This window comes from Salvelinus fontinalis, chromosome 5, assembly GCF_029448725.1.
Source record: "Salvelinus fontinalis isolate EN_2023a chromosome 5, ASM2944872v1, whole genome shotgun sequence".
Classification (NCBI taxonomy): domain Eukaryota; kingdom Metazoa; phylum Chordata; class Actinopteri; order Salmoniformes; family Salmonidae; genus Salvelinus; species Salvelinus fontinalis.
Genome location: NC_074669.1, coordinates 36514243 through 36535456, shown reverse-complemented (window position 1 = coordinate 36535456; position 21214 = coordinate 36514243). Strand labels below are relative to the sequence as shown.

At 44.9% G+C, this 21214-nt stretch overlaps 1 protein-coding gene across 7 annotated transcripts in view; it reads right to left on the bottom strand.

The window, feature by feature from the left end:
* LOC129855531 (KN motif and ankyrin repeat domain-containing protein 4-like) overlaps positions 1–21214 on the bottom strand; it is a 101038-nt gene that overhangs the window by 15129 nt on the left and 64695 nt on the right. For 4 of the 7 annotated variants that reach the window (XM_055923295.1, XM_055923297.1, XM_055923298.1 and 1 more), the window contains exons 2-4: positions 15707–15776; positions 6681–9551; positions 3360–3456 (exon numbers count right to left, since the gene is read on the bottom strand). In XM_055923295.1, the coding sequence (XP_055779270.1) occupies positions 3360–3456; positions 6681–9551; positions 15707–15722 (2984 nt within the window). In that variant the 5' untranslated portion in view covers positions 15723–15776. The other 3 variants (XM_055923300.1, XM_055923294.1, XM_055923296.1) reach the window with 2 other exon arrangements.

Genomic DNA, 21214 nt, shown 5'->3' with positions numbered 1-21214 from the left:
AGCAGTACTGGCTAAGTCCTTTACATATACTAACTATAGCACTCATGCTAAGTCCTTTACTTATACTAACTATAGCACTTACGCTAAGTCCTTTACTTCTACTAACTATAGCACTAATGCTAAGTCCTTTACATATACTAACTATAGCACTAACGCTAAGTCCTTTACTTCTACTAACTATAGCACTCATGCTAAGTCCTTTACATATACTAACTATAGCACTAACGCTAAGTCCTTTACTTTTACTAACTATAGCACTAATGCTAAGTCCTTTACTTATACTAACTATAGTACTAATGCTAAGTCCTTTACATATACTAACTATAGCACTAATGCTAAGTCCTTTACTTATACTAACTATAGAACTTATGCTACGTCCTTTACTTATACTAACTATAGAACCTATGCTAAGTACTTTACTTATACTAACTATAGCACTAATGCTAAGTCCTTTACTTAAACTAACTATAGCACTAATGCTTAGTCCTTTACTTATACTAACTATAGCACTAATGCTAGGCCAGCCTGTTCTAATCACACAGACAGGAGAGAGGCCTTTGACAAGCAGGACACAGCTGAATCAGAGAGCATCAGTGTCAGAGTGAGGGCAATGTGTCTATGGGAAAAACAGGATGAAAGATGGAGCAGATAGACAAACAGAGAAAGGGTGAGGAGAAGGCCAGAACACCACAGGCTGTGTGAGGAGTGTGAAGAAATACAGATGCCGTATCTTAATTTGATCATACCATTGCAGGAATTTTCCTGCACAGAAGGAAATGCAAACTTGTAGTGTATTCAAGGTTTAAAAAGGCTTAAAAAGGTTGTAATTTTCTCTTGAACATTTCAGTCTTGTTTTGCCCTAATGAAAATTAAAAATAAGATTAAAATAACTTTATTGATCAATTGCACACAAGGTCCAACCGAAATATTACTTCCGCTTTTAACCCACCCCTCTGAAAGACACACACAGACACATACAGTTTTTTTGGATGGAGCGGGGGGCTGCCACAATGGGCGCCCGGGGAGCTGTTGTTGTGGGGGGTTAAAAGGGAAAGGGAAAGGGGGATACCAGTTGTCGAACTGAATGTAACTGAAATGTGTCTTCCGCATTTAACCCAACCCCTCTGAATCAGTTAAGTGCCTTGCTCAAGGTTTCTCTCTAACTGCAAGGCTACCTTACAGAAAATGTCCATTAAAACAACATAATACATTTTCCTGCTGTGTGAAACCGGCTAAAATTAAGATATGGCATCTGTAGTGTTCCGTGTGTAAATTTCTACAATGGATTGGTCAAAACAAGCATTGTGATTGATTACCTGTACCTATGTTTGTCCTGTACAACCGTGGTCCTTCCGCTGGTGCTGAAATTCATACTTTTGATGCAAACTTTTAACAAATACAACCAACTTTTTTTCAAATTTGTGTTGCTCAACTCAGCGCGAATGCACATGTGCCAATTGAATCGTAGTTTACGTACAAAAGTCAGTGGTTGTATTCAATAAAAGTTGTTCGTAAAAGTATGAATTTCAGCAGCCCGTGGAAGGACCGCGGTTGTACAGAAGAAACAGAGGTACAGGTAAGCGTTTTCAGAAATGATTAGTACTGATCGAAGGTGACTCAATGTTGTTGCCAGAAAATCACGTGACCCTTTATCAAAACTCAACTCTGCCTCGATATAAGAGAACGGAGTTGACCATTTCTCAGCTAGGAGTTCACCACCCCTCAGAACAGCCTCAATTCTTCAGGGCATGGACTCTACAAGGTGTCAAAAGCATTCCAAAAAGATGCTTGCCCATGTTGACTCTAATGCTCCCCACAGTTGTGTCAAGTTGGCTGGATGTCCTTTGGGTGAGAGACCATTCTTGATACACATGGGAAACTGTTGAATGTGAAAAACCCAGCAGCGTTATAGTTCTTGTCACAAACCGGTGCGTCTGGCACCTACTACCATACCCCGTTCAAAGTCACTTAAATATTTTGTCTTGTCCATTCACCCTTTGAAACGTACACATACACAATCCATGTCTTAATTGTCTCAAGGCTTAAAAATCCTTCTTTAACCTGTCTCCTCCCCTTCATCTACACTGATTGAAGGGGATTTACAAGTGTGGGATCATAGCTTTCACCTGAATTCACCTGGTCAGTCTATGTCATGGAAAGAAAAGATGTTCTTAATGTATATTCAGTGTATATTAGCAAGCTCCTGCAAGACACCCCAGCCTTCTACCTGCATCTCAAGCGGGTGGTCTCTGTAGTGTGTGGTACAGTCGGGAGCCAGTCGGAGGTAACACACGGTTTCATGCTGCGCCGACTGTGCCAGGTTTGTTGTGGAAATAAATAGTCTACATATTTTGATATTAGGTTTCTCAAATCTTGTTGCATCCAAAGTTACTAATCTCTCTCTCTCTCTCTCTCTCTCTCTCTCACGCAAAAATACACAAACCACTCCATCAGAAGCTTAGAGAGATAATGACAATCAGCAGGCATAGAGCGGAGAGCTCCCTGAAGAGCTAGCCAACTGGACCCCTTCCCTGGACAGCAGGAAAAGGTGGAACAACATCCTGACAGGGTCCAACTTCACGAACCACCCGCCAGTTCCGGCTAAACGGCTGACTAGGCCCCGTTAGATGCATACTTCAAAGGCTGCACAATGAACGGCAATGAGCACATTAATGTTCACAACAAATAGTGGATGATGGAAATAAATCAATCGTGTCAGTTTTATGATTACAATAATTCCCCTTTCTGTAAAATGGTCCGGCAGTAGGCTACAAGTGTTGGTATTTCTGCTTGATGAGCATGATTATTGATGCGCTAAATTCAGCACGGCGGACAGCGCTATCACCGTCAGCAGCACTAGCAGTGCCTGCCCATAGCAATGATGCAAATTGAATGAACGACCAGTAGGTTTGAATGATAACGACGCCAATCGACCAGCTGGCTTGGCCTGCAACCATAGATTTGTGTCGAAACTATATTTTTGTGGAGGGATGAAAGTAGGGAAACGAAAGTAGTAGCCTATGAATACATTTATCAAACTAGTGTTATTTATTTTACACTCAAGGGTGTGCTCAGCTCCGCCTCGTACTTACAACCGCAACACAGCCGTGCTAAAAAAGTCGTTTAGCACGCCCTCTTGTGTACAATTGCTTTAGTCAACATAAATACTATAGAACTGTATGGTATTGTATGCCGAATTCATTATGCTATACGTACTATAGCATAAACAATATGCATTAGGCAAAATATGCTAAATATAGTTCTGTAATGCATACTGTATACAGTATGCAGTATACAGTATGCAGTATACAGTACATGTATATAGGCTACACCTACATACAGCACTGTACGATCTTTACCCTCCGTTGACTCCCACAAACTTTAGGTTCTTCTTGGCTCCTCCTCTGTTCCCCTGCTTGTCAGCAGCATCGTTCTTCTTCATGATGGATTTCAGACCTAGAGAACGAGAGAGAGAGAGAGAGAGAAAGAGAGAGCGAGGCAGATATAGACACAGAAAGAGAGTTGTCAGGCCTCTGGGAAATAGGGTAGTGTGTGCTTTCCATCTTCAGCACGTACAGGGTCTCTTGTGTACACACACACACACACACACACACACACACACACACACACACACACACACACACACACACACGCACACACGCACACACGCACACACGCACACGCACACACGCACACACGCACCATATGGATACACTAATCACCTACTCTACATAAATCTGAAGCAGATGTGCACTTTCTGCTGGGTCAAACAAGAAGATTCTAACAGCATCCAAGAGGATAACAACATGACATTACAGCACCTGCTACAGTCCCTACTCGGTAAAAAAAAGGGTATGGTTAGGGTACAGTATTGTTCCCTGGGGTACAAAACGATCAAAATACACATCATGTACCAGAGGTGCACATATGATCTCTTATGGTACCTTTTAGGGTACATGTGCGGATAATTTAGTATGATGGTACATTTTTGTACCCAATATTTTGAATATAAAGGTACAATCATTGGAGGCATGGCTTTCAGTTAGTTATTTTTGGCCACCTGTGAGTGGAAGTGTTTACGTGGCCTATGGTTATGTTAATTAAAGTATGAGCATGTCCGCTGCCAGTTCTGAAGTCTTCATAAAGGCTCACATAAGAGCGTGTGACAATAGAGAGTTGTAATTAATATTGTAGTGACCTTAATTAACCCAACGCTGAACAACCTCGCAAAGAGGTACAGACCACTTGGTGTAATGGCTAAGGTGTTGGCTTAACAGTCGCTGGACACAGGTTCCAATCCTGGTTGGGATTACCACCTGAATGGTGGCAGGTACCCTAGTGGTTAAGAGTGTTGGGCCAGTAACAGAAAGGTTGTTGGTTTGAATCCCCAAGCCAACTAGGTGAAAAATATGTTGATATACCCTTGCGCAAGGCACTTAACCCTAATTACTCCAGGGTCACTATCAATAATGTCTGATCCTTGACCCCAGGGTGAGTGGGATATGCCAAAATGCAAAAAACAAATTTCCAGTTCACACATGTGTATAATACAAACTTGTACATGTGTGAAATAAGACGAATGTTAGCACCTACCTAATTATTATATAATTCGTTACACTGGTGTCCGAAGTGGGATGGCGGAGAGGCATGGGTTTTGACTAGATGGTTTACAGCTTATGTCAGAATTTACTTTTTGTAGCAGGTTAGGATAATTAACATAGCAGGTTAAGATAATGATGTTAAGGTTAGGAAAAGGGTTAGAGTTAGCTGAAATGCAAACATGTAAAAATGTTGACATAAGATGTATACCATCTAGACATGACTAGAGGCTCGTCAATGTAATGGACTTGGTATGGAGAATAAATAAAAAAATGTATCCTTTATTTTTACTAGGCAAGTCAGTTAAGAACAAATTCTTATTAACAATGACGGCCTACCGGGGAATAGTGAGTTAACTGCCTTGTTCAGGGGCAGAACAACAGCTTTTTACCTTGTCAGCTTGGGGATTTGATCCACCAATATTTAATGATACAATGGACTACCTTATAGGGTAGTGTTTGTTGAAATGGAATTTTTGCATCTACCTATCAATTTTGAGATTTGTTGATATTTTGGTCCAATAGTAATATTATAAAATAAACATTAAAATGTCAGAAACTTGATGAAAATATATATTTTCTTCAGTTTATCAAACTACTGTCATAAACATTTGAATGATTTTGTTTTTGTTTTAATTACAACGTACATACATAAATATTTTCAAAGCTCACAACATCACATTACACATCATTTAAAAGCACTTTTCATAGAGAATGTTACAAACTGGACTATATTTAGTAACTTATTTTGAAGAGATGGTAATTGGGTCTAAATAAGCAGAGTGTCCTGTCCTTTGGTCTGATATGTGTGTTTGGAAACATGCCAATGCAAAGACCAAGTCAAGCTTCACTGCTTGATCGAGACGACGGGAAGGATAATTGGTATAAATCAAGAAGCAGCCACCAACCCGTACACAAAACCCATCCTCCTAAAACTTGACAGCATTTTACAGGTCAGCGCTCATCACCTTCACTCCAAACTCAGTTACAGCAGCAGCCGGGACGAGGGGAAAGTAGCTTCTTCAAAAGAAAATCAAAACAGATAGATATGGGGACTCTTTTATTCCAACAGCAATTAGGCTGTATAATAGATAGTCTGTTGGTCCTTCTAGCATACAGCATATTGCACTCTCACTTTAAACGTGTAGCTATAGCACCTCGAATGAATTCGATTGTGTCGTTTCTGTATTTTTCATGTTTTATGTGCCGTCTTTTTAAGCACATGACCAAATTAATTTCCCCCTGGTGGGATAATAAAGTGGATCTGGATCTGAATCTGTTTGGTAGTCTAAATTCAGTGTACTTGTCTTTGACTGCCAATTTAAGCCAGACCTTTTCTCAAATGTCAATGACGCTCTCCAGAACAATCAGTAGCTGAACGCACAGCGCGGGATGGGGGGTCACAATCAAAGGTCACGCTGTTGTGTATGCTCTCCACACTGACATTCACCTGAGCTGCAGTTCGTGTGCTCTAGCTTCTGGGCCAAAACACAACACGGAGAAGAAGAGAGGTGAGAGGGGGAAGAAGGAGGGAACAGGGGAAAAAAAGCGAGAGGGAGAAGAAACTGCATATTTGATCTGTTCTTGGAGGTCATCCAACAACGTCATTTAGCCTGCTCCACGACACGTGTTCCACCGCTAGCCCTCGCAATCAATAGCCATCACAAACACACGGAGGACCCTGGCCTATCAGAGTCAATGGAGGATTCCTCTGGTCTGACACAATGTAGACAGAGACAGGCCATGGGCTCTTTGTGCCAAGACAGGAGACAGCTCAGTATCACGGAGATAAAGCTATCGGAGAGGTGTGATCTCATGGTACACAACGCCTGACCATGTTGGAGAAGAGGGTTTCGAAAGTTTATCAACATGTGACTGGGGAACGTTAGAATATCATCAAATCAAATTTCATTTGTCACATGCTTCGTAAACAACCGGCGTAGACTAACAGCGAAATGCTTACTTAGGCCCAGTCTGAGATGATAGTGGGACATACATGTACAGCGGATTTGATTCCAGCCTGGACCAAATATGTACTTACTATGTTAACTACATTGATACTGTACAAAAACATTGACCAACCTTGTTGTTTGCTGGCAGCTGCCTTCTGTCCAGGGGAGTAGAAGGCAGACAGGGCACTGAGGGAGCTGACCAGCTGGCTCTGGATGGAGCTCATCTTAGACAGACCTGACTTCCCCGTTGCCTTCCCCGCTAAAGGCTTCCCTGCAGCGGGCATGCCCTGCCCTTCTGCAGGCTTCTGGGCACTCGGGCTGGTGGTCTCCTGCTTGTCTGGCTTGTCCTGGCTGCTACCTAGCTGGGCCCACTGCTCATTGATCAGCCCTGTGAGGCGCGTCACCACCTGGCCGAGGGCTGGGTTAGACCCCTGGCGAGGGGCCTGGGCCAACACTGGGTTGGACCCCCGACGAGAGTCCTGTGACTGGGGCTGGGTCTGCTCCGACTCCTTCTGACCCATCTGGGTCTGGCTGGAAGAGGGACTGGGTGCTACTTCTGGGCTCTCTGGGGCTGGAGATTCTATGACCGCACTTTCTGTGACCGTACTCTCTGTAACTGTGGTCTTTACAACCTCACTCTCGGTTGCCAAATCCTCTATGACTGTACTCTCTGTGGTTGTACTCTGTGTAACAACACTTTCAGTCAATGTAATTTGTTCAACGACAGTCTCCTCTACTACCACTACTTGCCTCTTTACCATACTTCCTGGGACTACATTCTCTGTGACCCCATTCTCTTTGCCCACACTTTCTATAACCACAAAACGTACCGCACTCTCAGCCATCTCACCATCTTCAACCACACTGCGTGAGACCACACGGTCTGCTTCCACAATTTCTGAGACCGCACTTTCTATGGCCGCACTTACTATGGCCGCACTCTCAATCTCTATTTCCCTATGCGGGTTATTGCTGGTCTCGACTCTGTCTCCCTCTGTCTCTGTCTGCTGATATGCACTCTGTGCTACGACTGTCTCTGTCACCTGGTCAACTGTACCCACTCTTTCTGTCTCTGTCCCCCTGTCCACACTGTTAGCCCTATGTCTCACTGGACGTACAGGTGCTGTCTGTGTTTGTGTCTCTGTCACCTGGTCTACACGGACTCCTGTCTGTGTCTCTGTCACTGTCACCTGGTTCACAGGATCCAGTGTCTGTGTCTCTGTTCCCCGGTCCACACTGTTAGCCCTATGTCTCGCTGGTCTCACTGGACGCACAGGGGCTGTCTCTGTTGTCTGATCCACACTGACTACTGTCTGCGTCTCTGTCTCTGTCACCTGGTCTAAGCTGTTTCCAGGCGGTGTCTCTGTCACCTGGTCCATTGTATCCACTCTCTCCGTCTCTGTTCGCCGATCCACACTTTTAGCCCGCGGTCTGACTGGACATATAACGACCATCTCTGTCTCTGTCACCTGGTCTTGAGTGTCAAACCGCTCCGTCTCCGTCCCGTGTTCCACACCACCAGCCCCCTTTCCGATTAAACAGATGACTATCCTTTCTGTATCTGTGCCCTGCTCCACCGTATCCGCCCTCTCCGTCTCTGTCTCCTGACTCGCACTTCCCACTCTCTCTGTCTCGGTCTGCTGGTCCACACTGGTCCTCCTACTTGTCTGTCTCTCTCTGGACACCTCCTCCACTCCTCCTGTCCCTCCCACGCTCAGCTGTAGTATCCTCTCCTCCTTCATCCTGTTCTCCTCTACCTGTTGTTTCAGGAGACTGTTCGTTCTCTCCAGGTCTTCGCTAGCCTGACTTAGCTTAGCCTCTAGCGCTACTAGCTTAGCCTGGAGCTGTTCGACACTGAGCAGGTCCTCCTCACCACTGACACTGACTCCCTCTACGACTTGCACAAACACTCTGTTGTCTAAAGGTTCTGGTGCTTTCGGTGTTGCAATGTTCTCTGGTTGCTCTGTTTGCCTTTCCTCTGTGTGCACTAATGGATTCAGAAATGCTGTTTGTCTATCTGGTCCCTCTGCTGTCTGTGCTTGTCTCTCTGGTTCCTGTGCTGCTAAAAGCCTATCTGGTTCTTCTTCTTGTGCGGTACTCTTTAAGGATTCCTGTTGCATTTCTGTCTCTGACACGGTGCTCTCTGCTCTCCCGGGATCCACTGTTGCTTCAGCCCCCGGCGGCTGAGAGGCTGGCCCAGGATCAGTGCTTAGGGCTGGGGAGGGCGAGGCACTTTGTGGGTGGGCTGGAGGCTGGGGCTTGGTTTGGACCTGCAGCCTGAGGATTAGCTGCTCTCTCTCCACCCTCAGTGAGCAGATCTGGGACTTGAGCTCTGGGATGGTCCTCACCATGTCCTCCAGCTCTCTGACCCTCTTCAGGGCTGCGGTGATCTGCTGGTGCAGCCCCGACCGGTCCTGGGGAACAGCGCGGACCACGTTCTCAGATGAGCCGTTCTCCGTTCTTTCGTCCCCAGACTCAGAGGCCTTCCTGTGCGGGATGGTGACTGGCATGCTGGACGTCCGAAGGAGGTTGGGCCTCCCCAGGGGCTGTTCGCCTAACATCCAAGGCCCAGCACCTGCCTCCTCCCTGGGCCTGGCAGAGGCAAAGCTACTCCCCTGCACCCTGCTGTTCTGGCTATGACCCCCCGATGCGCCACTACCTCCATCACTGGGTCTAAAATCCAAGATCTGCTGGACATCAGTAATTCTGCCCCGGGGCTTGGGCCCTAGGGTGGAGGTGGAGGACCAGGTGTCCTTAGGGGCCGGCCTGGCTCCATGCCCAAGCAGGCTGAAGTTCCTGGGCAGGGTGCTGAACTTAGGAGGGCCTCTGGCCTTGCGCTGGATGTGCACCCTCTTGATGGTGTTGCCTTTCTCGATATCGTCCACATACTTGAGGAAATCAAGGTCCAGGTGGAAGCCGTAGGGGGTCTCTACGGAGTAGGGCAGCTGCTTCCTCTGACCCCCACCTCCACTCTCTCCTTCGGATCTAGGGTAGCCATTTGCTGCAACATGAATAGAGAGTTTTTAGTATTCACAGTCATCCCCATCCATCCAGGGACATGCTGTACAGTATTGTTCGCCCTTGGGCAAAACATGAAGCTCATTCCGGAGGGGGCTGCGATTTTTTGGGGGATGCAGATTTTTTGGGGGGGCTTGCGCTGAAGACATCTATATCGGTCTGCTAATACAGGACTAGTGAAAGCCCAGTGAACTACTTTTGTGAAAAAATGCTAACTAAATGTATTTGTGTGTTTACCACTATTTGTAACTTGAGTCTGATAATTATCTGTACAAAACAGTTAATCTGATAATACTTGTGGAATATAAAAATACTTGTTTTATATGTTTTCCAGTTGATTGAAATAAAAGTGAAACAGTCTATTCATTTTCATTAGACTCTCTTATGGAGAGTCCCTTACAGTAGTCAGGGCACACATTTTCTTACTTGTCCCCCATGGGAATCAAACCCACAACCCTGCAGTTGTAAGCACCATGCTCTACCAACTGAGCTACATGGGACCTTGGTACAAACCCAGACGAGCAGCCTACAATACAGTAAGGTCAATTTATATGAAGCGGTTTATAAGGACGGTACATTAATACTGCACATCAAGTGGTTGTTTTCCATGTGATTTGATGTAAATGTTTGAGGACAGGGTTTTGTTCTTTCTGGATACCATTAGAATGACAATCACAGAGAAAGGGGCAGGGCAACAACTCTTACAATTCCAACTACTGAATCCTGTAAAATACTGTTCTTAATTACACAACTCACTTTTTTTTGCCAAAGTGGAGAAGCTGAAAGAAAAGTCTATATCAATACTAGTAAATGCCCAGTGCACTACTTTTCAAGATTTTTCAAGGGGTGCTGCAACACCCTCAGCACCACTACTTCCCCGACTATGGGTCAAATACAGTGAGCTCCAAAAGTACTGGGACAGTGACACAGATTGGTTGTTTTGGCTCTACTCCAGCACTTTGCGGTTAAAGTGCAGACTGTCAGCTTTCATTTGAGAGTATTTTCACCCATATTGTGGGATTCTTTTGGTATTTACTTTTTGTACATAGTCCCCCCCCATTTTAGGGGACCAAAGGGATTGGGACAAATTCATTTATATGTGTATTAAAGTAGTAAAAGATATTTATTTGGTCCCATATTCCTAGCACGCAATGACTACATTAAACTTTTGACTGTATAAACTTGTTGGATACATTTGCTGTTGTTTTGGTTGTGTTTCAGATTATTTTGTGCCCAATATAAATGAATGGTAAGTAATGTATTGTGTCGTTTTGGAGTCAGGTTCATTGCAAATAAGAATATGTTTCTAAATACTTCTACATTAATGTGGATGCTACCATGATTATGGATAAATCTGAATGAATCCTGAATAATGATAAGTGAGAAAGTAACAGACGCACAAATACCATACCATCACTTGGAAAGATGAGATTCTCATGAACACAATGGTGACTTGTCTGAAGGTAACACGTTGCCAGAAAACAGAAGATTATAGTAACCCAGGCAGCCGATACAGTTGCGTCACCCGTGGACCAACTCTTACATAAAGCATCCTCCATTCAGGCTTCAAAGGCATCAATTTCCTCCTTAACTAGCATTAATTGCAGGGAAAATATGCGTACATTCTTTATTATTAAACCCCATTTTCCACTATCCTTTTTGTATTTCTTGGCCAATGTCCTAAGTTGTCTTTAAGGAGTAACGGTAGGCTCCTTAATTAAAAGTACATCTCGGGCTAGTCAAAGAGGATCGTTTCATATACCTAGCATTTTTACGATTGTCAGAGTAGAGCAAGTCACTATCTGGGTATGTATATTTGGTGGTCTAATGATTTATACTGGTAAAACCAAAAGGAACTGGCAGTTGTCTTTTATATTTGTACAGAATTCCCTGCTCGATGACGTGGATGCGGGGGAGGGTATTCGCAACAGGTGTGCCTTCTACCCATCTCTATGGTAAGGTACGGGACCGTTCGAGGGTGCCTCCTTTCAAATCTGGCTCCTTCACCAAGACAAAGCTGAGTAGTTGAGCAGAACAAACAACTCTCACAAACCAAACTCTCACAGAAGAGGATAAGAAGAGGACTCCCTCGTCATTGATTGTTTTGCATAGGTGACATTGTTCGCTAGTGGCTGTGAAATGCTAACGGCTCAGTCAAACAGCCATTTTGAGTCCCTTGATCTGTTCTCTTTGGTACTTGTAGTGTTAATGGTCACGTTAATAAATGTTATGCTTTTTGTGCATTGCCTTTGTTATGCTAACTGCAGTAAGTGCTTTATTGCTAGGCTTCCTACTTCTGTTCGTTTTTTTTGTTTGCTTGCCATGCTATGTAGACATTGATCAATTAGCCTGCTGTGTGTGTGTGTAACCATTTTGTGACATGCTGTCTTGAAGAAATGTTTGGGATGTGGTCAATTGTTCTGAATGATGTGTGTTGAGTTTGACCAGTGCACTTATTTATGTGGCAATATTCAATATGTTCATTATGTAAAGCCATTGCAATGTACTTTTGTTTTCAATTGGTTTGTTTGAAGAGGCTTTGCTGGTTTGAGGTCCAGCCAGTTATTGGCAGCACCCTCCAAAAAGGTCTTTAAGTCCATTTGTATTTCTAAAATCTATTGTTTATGTAAATGCAGTGTAACTCTTATTTGTTTTCGACCATCGGAAGTACAGTATTGCTTGTCACTTTTTGGTAATCTTACAAAGTTGGATAGCTGAATCTCTGTGAAAGCACTATTTCAGAAGGCTATCTAGTGGAAGTAGCATCCAAGTCATTTCGGTGTACTCTTGTTAATGTGTTACTCGTGTGTCAAACACGGAAACCTAATCCTCCAATCTAAGCGTTAATGAACTTTCCTTGTTCTTTTATATCTGCCTCTGTACGGCTTCCCTTTAATGGGCCTAGAACCTGTCTAACGTTTCGATGTTATAGTTGTAATAAATACATACAACATATATATTTCTGCTGAGGTGTTGTCTGTTGCATTGCTCAGAACTGTTGATTCAACTCAATAGGTGGCCTGTTACGAATCTGTCTTAAGTTCTGGTTGAGGTGTTCCCCTCATTGAACATTAACTGGGGTATGTTATACTAGTTATGTCCATGACAACACTAGTGTATACTACAGTAAATCTGAGAAAAAAAATAACTAGTGAAAACTATGGTATGCTACAGTATTTAGACCATAGCATACTGTACTATTTTCATGTGGGTTAGCTGTAAATGTATAACAGGTTTGATGTTTGAACTAGGGCCACAATGGAAATACATTTGACACTTTTTTAGTGTTATACTTCACAAATGTCTAAATGCATTATATCAACATTTGTGGTATTGTGTTTTTAAATAGTCAAAATCAATTAAGGGTATACTAGTGTGGAGTATAGCATTCTACCGTATACTACAAAATTCTATAGTTAGCACCACACGATTGAGGGGGAACCTCAGAGAAAATGCACGGCATGAGCTCCCCAAGGACAGCAAGTTGAAATCAAAACGGCATCGACAAAGCTAACTCGTAGTCTAATCGATCAAACACTACGTGATCGAGGGATACTACAGTGTGTAGTATTCTACACAGTATACAAAAAATGTATCCAGAAATCTGGCAGATGGCGATATTGTTGTTTCATCTTACTGTCCAAAATATGCTTACTTTGAAACGCCATTTCCCACCACCATACTAGTGGCTAATGCAACTTCCTGATGTTGCGCCCCACGTTCAGCCAGAAGTAAACAACAGACTGCTGCAACCTGATTGGCTGAACGTGGTTCAGCCAAACTCATTACAGCCACTAGCATGGTGGCTAATTTTGCCTGAATGGACAATGTTTTAGGAATGAACTGATCCACGGGTGATACGAGTGTATTGCCTGCTGCATACACTGGTTCCTGGACGGTAAGATGTTGTGTTGTCACGATACCAGATTTTTGACTTGGATACTGTTAGGATTTATGTTTATGCACTATAGCCTGTTTGAAGATGAATATTGTTTTGTTACACACACACACAAACAATACAGAGGGGGGTGTGTGTGTAAGGACTGACCCACACAGGCCATAAAAGTTGTGGACAGTCTGGAGAGGGGAGGGGTGCATCTCTCTAGACCAACCAGGAGTTTAGAATACTGGACAATACCATATTAGGAACTGTTTCAGTGTAGAATCGACAGACACAAGACGGATCTAATCTACCCAGCAACCAAATGTGGAAAAAGGAAAGCGCCAAGGGTCTTGGACCGATCCGAGGGCCAGCAAAGGCGGGGCAAATTCTAAACCACGCCCAGTCTCTACTCCGACAGGCCGGCTCGGAAGCGGGAACTATCTCTGTCACGAGTATATTATAATATCTTTGTCAGGAACAAGTCAGTTCCTTGTTCCACCCTGCGGGGTGGTGCAGTGAACCCGTATATACGAAAATTGCATTTGCCATTCATTGTTTGCGGTAATTAAACATAATTAAAGAAAGTTAGCAGACCTTGCTATTTATTTATCCTGATACCGGATGTGTTACACGCAGCGTTCACAATACCAATACCAGGTTTAGGATCATAATACTCTATACCGAAACGATTCTCAATACCAAAACGATACTCATATACTGAAACGATACTCATATACTGAAACGATACTCATATACTGAAACGATACCACGGCAAAAAAACAACAACATATTAGCTAAAGTCACAGAATAACCACTGGGCTTTATTTTTTTTTAAACATTGAACAATGTTAACTGGTAGAACAAATACAATGTCTTCTATTCTACAATCAATTTCTTGCAACAAAAAAATGAACACCATACTAAATCAGAATACCTCCAATTTTCCATATGCAAAACCATAGTGGAAGTATGTACAAATAATTGTACAAATACATTTAAACTTTTTCAAAAATGTAATTTGATACATATCATGGTTCATTTGCTAGTATATGGCCATAATATTGGGTCAAATGACATTAGACCTCCAATTCATTACAGCTAACTCTTTTAATGTATTAAAATAACAGTTTAGTTCCCAAACTACATACTTTGAAGCTAGCTCGTTTCTGAAGCTTGTATATTGCAGTCTACCTTAAAAATACAATAGAATTTGCATAGCATTCAATGATTCCAAGAGGGCTTTCACTTCCCAGGATGCCCAGGGCTGCTGGCTGGTGCTAGTAGCTACTGCTAGCAAGCCCAGACAAATGTGAAGTATTGCTGTCAAGTTAAGTGCATTTCACATGACTTTTGGTTTGTGTAATCATATACCGAACAGAAGTCTAATCTATGGATTTCACATGAATGTCAGGGGTGTAGCCATGGGTGGGCCTTGGAGGGTCTAGGCCAACCCACTGGGGAGCTAGGACCTGGCAATCAGAATGATTTTCCCCCCACAAAAGGGCTTTAATACAGACAGAAATACTCCTCAGCAATCTTTTGCTTAGTTTTTCTGGGGCGCTGGCCCTCGTCTGATCTGTAATCAAGGTTTTCCCATAGTTCACTTCTGGAGACAGTTTTGTCAAGCTGCGGGCGTGGAGGTATGTTTTCGTTAGAAGCCATGCTGTCTGCATTTTCTATGCTCTTGCTTGCGTCTCAAAAGTGTCCTGCACTGTGTCCCTCGATCGTGTGGTAAGAACTACACGATCGAGGGATACTACAGTTCACTACAGTAGCACACCACCCTGCATCCCACTGCTGGCTTGACTCTGAAGCTAAGCAGGGTTGGTTCTAGTTGGTCCCTGGAGGGGCGACCAGATGCTGCTGGAAGTGGTGTTGGAGGGCCAGTAGGAGCACTCTTTCCTCTGGTCCCCCAAAAATATCTTAATGCCCTAGGGCGGTGATTGGGGACATTGCCCCTTGTAAGGCGCTGTCTTTTGGATGTTAAACAGGTGTTCTGACTCTCTGTGGTCACTGAAGATCCCATGGCACTTATCGTAGAGTAGGGGGGTTAACCCTGGTGTCCTGGCTAAATTCCCAAGCTGGCCTTCATACCATCACGGTCACCTAATCATCCCCAGCTTCCGATTGGCTCATTCATCCTCTCCCCTGTAACTATTCTCCAGGTTGAGAATGTGTTCTCAGTCAACTTACCTTGATAAATAAAAACTACAGAATTCTATAGTAATCTGGTATTTTTATGTGGATTTACTTACCACTTTTCTTGTCCATCGCTGTAGTAGTTCAGGGTCATGGACTTACTTCTCTCTAGTCAGAGTTGGCAACCTGGAAACGAGAATTGAAGTCTGTGAGCCACTGAAATAACACTGAATATCAACACTGGCCAACTGGTTTTAATACAACCTCTGTTTTGTATTAAACATCTTTGTGTTTGAAAGAGATACGAACGTAGCGTAGCCTGTGAAACGACTGTTTCTCATTGTGTTCTACCAGTGACCCGTGATAACTATTTGTTGGTAATGACAACCTCTCCCCTGTGTTATTGTCTAACAGAGAGAGAGAGAGAGATCCTCGGTGGCCATATAAAATCACCACAACACTCACAGGGGCTACGGTTTCATCCAACTAAGTAGGAAAATGTTCCATCTGGGTGCCATTTTGTGTTGTTTGTTCCAGTTGGAGCTGCCAAGAAACCAGAGCCCCTGTTTTTTACGAGGGCTTCGGGTGAGGCAACAGGGATGGGAAAACAACTGAGATTTCAAAACTTGTAGAGGCTTATGCAAAGATTTTAAATGTAATATCCAATAATGCGAATAACACACAGCCCGGGCTAGAACGTTCCCACAGCCTTAAGTGTGCTTTCCGTATTGAACCCATTTTAAATAGCTACATTAACTCGACAGCAAAATAGAAATGCCAAAGCAATTTAGCAAATAAGCACACATTCACATAATTGCCATGCAAATTTGTTCCGGTTACAAAATATCTGCTACTTAGGAGGACACAGTTACTAGCCGGGAGCATTGATTTAATGAGAGTTTGAGTGTGGACTTGAACCCGGCAGGCGGGAATCAATTTCAGTGCAATATAAACTACTGTTAGATAAAGAAAAACATGGACGCTACCTGTATCAATCCTTATGATTGCTTTGTCATTTTAAATGTGCTATCATGGAAAACTGTAGGTCCTAAAGCACTTTCGTTGTCATCTCTTTCCTTTCCTACCATCACAAACCTCTTAATCATTCACAAACAACACTTTTGAAGCCTAAGGCTATGAACAAATTGCAAGTGGCAATCTTCCCTTTGCACATTCTGCTTTGATGACTGTGGAGAGAACAGAGGAAGCATCTTTTTGCCCGGCAACAAATGTCCTGTATCTGTAAGAAGTACACACTGGGACGATGGTGCTGGGCAAAGACTGTGTGCTTAGATTAGCGGTAGGCTGTTTACCATCAGAGTATACCACAGGAATAGACTACAGCGCACAGGCACCGCGTTGGACGGCAATGCCATCAATTAAAATGACAGCCAATCCACACAGGAACCTGATCATGTATCCATAACAACCAGCTGGAGCACTCCATAAATAATCCCCAAACACTGACAACAAAGCAATGTGTCATCGAGAGCAGATGTGTTTCTATCCACCGGTGTCTCTATCTTGTACAGTCATGGTTTTATCCCCAGCCATCTATCCACACCGGCCCCTACTTGCCTCCAGTTCAGCTGTGAGACAGAGACTTGAGGGGAGCGAGTCGTGACACATTGTACGACTGTCATCTGAAACACGGGATCCGACTGACAGTGTCTCCCCTACCACACAGACAGCTACTGTAGCTAGTCCCCGGGATGTCGCCATGGGAGCAGGGGCATCCCTGTCCCTGACACTCCAAATCCTTAATGTGACGGCGGGGTAATCCGCATTCTGCTCGTTGACCCTGAGGCCTAAATGGCTCATTTGCGAGCGGACGAATGCCGTTGATAATCGCTGAGTGAAGTGTGAGGCTGCGGACCCCTACAGGCAATTACACACAGATCCTTACTAAAAACACAAGGACAGAAATGAAATAGAGAGAGGGGAGGGGGGAGGGGGGGGGGGGGGGCAGAAGAAGGAAAGGGAGAGGAAGGAAAGCGGTAGAAGGGTAGAGAACGAGTAATACGGACAAAGACAAACCGAGGGAAGATGAGAAACAGAGGCCGGCCAGACCTGGACGAAGATACTTAGCGAGTCTCTCTCTCCAGCTGAACTTCCACCAACCTCCTTTTTGAGGAATCTAAGAGCCTTTAATGGGGACAGTAAAGTCACTTTAAAGGTGCCCCTCTCTGACGAGGGCCTTTGAGCTCAGTGAGAGCCGCTCACTGTGACGTGAGGTTCAAAGGCGCGATGCGAACGCGCATCACCGCTGGGTGACACGTAGAACATCACTTCAATAGGCTCACAGGCAGGCACAGAGGAAACTGGGCCCGAACATCACTTCAATAGGCTCACAGGCAGGCACAGAGGAAACTGGGCCCGAACATCACTTCAATAGGCTCACAGGCAGGCACAGAGGAAACTGGGCCCGAACATCACTTCAATAGGCTCACAGGCAGGCACAGAGGAAACTGGGCCCGAACATCACTTCAATAGGCTCACAGGCAGGCACAGAGGAAACTAGGCCCGAACATCACTTCAATAGGCTCACAGGCAGGCACAGAGGAAACTGGGCCCGAACATCACTTTAATAGGCTCACAGGCAGGCACAGAGGAAACTGGGCCCGAACATCACTTCAATAGGCTCACAGGCAGGCACAGAGGAAACTGGGCCCAAATGGGGGACCCATCACCTTACAACAGTAAATAAGACTAACAAGACCACGAGTACCGGACATGTTGACGTCCGTTTCCGTGTGTTCCAAGTCAAACCACACACGTGAGCCTCTTCACAACAACGACGACGAGAAAAAAAACACACTATTTCCGTAACGCTCAACGAGATGAGTGATCTAGAATCTACCAACACCATGTTTTAAAACCAGTGAAGCGTGACCTGGGGCTGGTGATATGACGACTGAAACGATGGAGGCCGGAAACGATGGATATCACGTCACCATAACAGCTACAGTAAATAACTTCCTACTGACAGCCCTTTAATAAATGCCAGCAGATCCCGCAAACCACAGGGGGCGAAGCCTTAATTGAGCGTCATGGGTCGTTATGAGTCCCTTTGCAGCGCTGCAGATTGAATTACATTTAACACGATAACACACGCCAGAGAGGAATTGAAGAGATGGGGGAAATTAGATGGGAGAGGCTGGAGTCTAGAGGTGGGTGAGAGAGAAAGAGGGAGAGGACAGCTGCACCGTCACGTCACTAAACAAACCCACTCAACAAACAGCAAGAAATTGCAAACGGCAGCAGAACGAATGGCTGAGCGAGACAACAAAACAACATCTGGGAGTTTCTCACCGGTTGGTACCAGGCGCACAGCTCTAGAACGTCTTTGATCAGCTCCCTCACATGTCCACTATCTGTGTTTACCTCGACTTAACCCTGAGAAAGTCGACATAGCCGGTCACCCCCAAAACACACACACACACGCATGTACACACACATGCACAACACATACACACACAAACTTACATACACACAGTACAAACACACACATATCCAGGAGTCAGGGGGTCTTTACTCAACATTTCTCATTGGAACGTTCTCGTTGCTTGTCGTTAGGAATCGTCTGCAACTAAAGCAGGAAATAGAGGGTTGGGCATGTGGACAGCCCAATTAGTTTCCTCTTAATAAGCTGCCAGAGCTGGAGTTCTCCCTCCAGATGACACAATACAGAACTCCTCGACTCCACAGAGAGACCAGACACAATCTCCAACTCTCTGTCTGTACTGGAGTAATACATTATACTGTGTGTGTGTGTGTGTGTGTGTGTGTGTGTGTGTGTGTGTGTGTGTGTGTGTGTGTGTGTGTGTGTGTGTGTGTGTGTGTGTGTGTGTGTGTGTGTGTGTGTGTGTGTGTTGTGCGAGACCAGCCGCCCGCTTTCATTAGAGATAAAGAACAACACAAACATCAATTATTTATTCACCCAGCCCCATGGCTACCCTCTCCCAGCCTAGCAGACTTAGCATAATGGCTAACCCTTAGCGCCCCTCCCCATCCGAGGGAAACGGGGGTTTCTGAGGGAAAAGCTACCGCTAATTAGCGCGCCGCGGGGCTAGCCCTACAGTATATGTTGAGAATTGTCGGCATGTTAGAGCTGGCTTCCTAGGCAAAGAGATGAGGGGGAAGGGATGGAGGGAACGGGGGAGGAAGAGAGAGAAGGAAAGGGGGGGAAGAGACAGCTGTCAGGAGAGATGACAAAGTTGGGTTGAGTGTGGAAAAAAGAGACAGAAATTGTATTTGGCACATGCTTCGTAAACAACAGGTATAGACTAACAGTGAAATGCTTACTTACAGGTCCTTTTACAATAAGGTGGAGAGATAAAGATAAAGAAGGGAGAGAGGGATAGCGAGGGATGGAGGGAGAGGAGGAAGGGGTGGGCACATGTCACATTAGACTGGATCAATTACAGCACTGTCAAATTATATCAGATCCCCTGCACTCCCTTCTGCACATAAAAAACAACACACACATGAATGCACGCATCACATTTACAAACAGATGCAAACAAGCATTCACATATGCACAAACACATTTTCAAGCACACAGACTACATGCCACACGCACGCACGCACGCACGCACGCACGCACGCACGCACGCACGCACGCACGCACGCACGCACGCACGCACGCACGCACGCACGCACGCACGCACACACACACACACACACACACACACACACACACACACACACACACACACACACACACACACACACACACACACACACACACACACACACACACACACACACACACACACACACACTCCTGGTAGTAAAAGTCTGCATGGTAACAGAGCAGGCACCTCCATTTGAATAAGGAGGGAGTCACCACTCTCTACATAGCCATGTTTCTGCACACACACTTACACCTTCATGCACACACACATATACACACAAACATAGGGGCACACTCTCATACGCATACACAAATGCAGGCAAATGAGTTGGCTGGTTACCAGTAAGGGTAAACCGACTGCATGTTCATTTCTCTCCATTTGTGTATTAGTGTATGTGAGCTCAGCCCTGAAACATGAGCTCAGAGGCTGCCTGTTCCTCCTGCAATGCAGCAGCGGCAGCAACGGCTAACAGGAAGAGCAGAAACACACTAAAACGAGCCACCCCTCTCTGCTATCATAGCAGCCTGACTTGATACACAGCAAACCGGAAACACACACACACTCCACAGCCTGACACACACATCTCTCACCTGTGCTGCTCCGAGCATCGCATCCCCGCGTACCCCGCAGAGAGAGAGGGAGAGGAGGAGCGGGTGGAGAAAGAAGGGCACAGAAAAAAAGGAAGGAAAGAGGGGGACTGAGAGCGTAAATAGAGTGGAGATGAGAGAGAGAAAAATCGACCGGACGTCAAAAAGAAGAGAGGGAGAAAATAGACCGAAACAGAGATAAAAGGAGGTGAGTCACAGGGAATAACGGAGAGCGAGGGGATTCCTCTCACCTGCTGTGCAGCCAGCTCCTCTCCTCTGTTCCTCTCTTCCTCAACTCCTTTCCTCTCTGCCGTCTGTACACACTACCGCTGCCTTCCCTCCCTCTCAATTTCAACCCAACACCCACCCCTCCCCAAAAAAAAGAAGTGAGGAAAAGAAA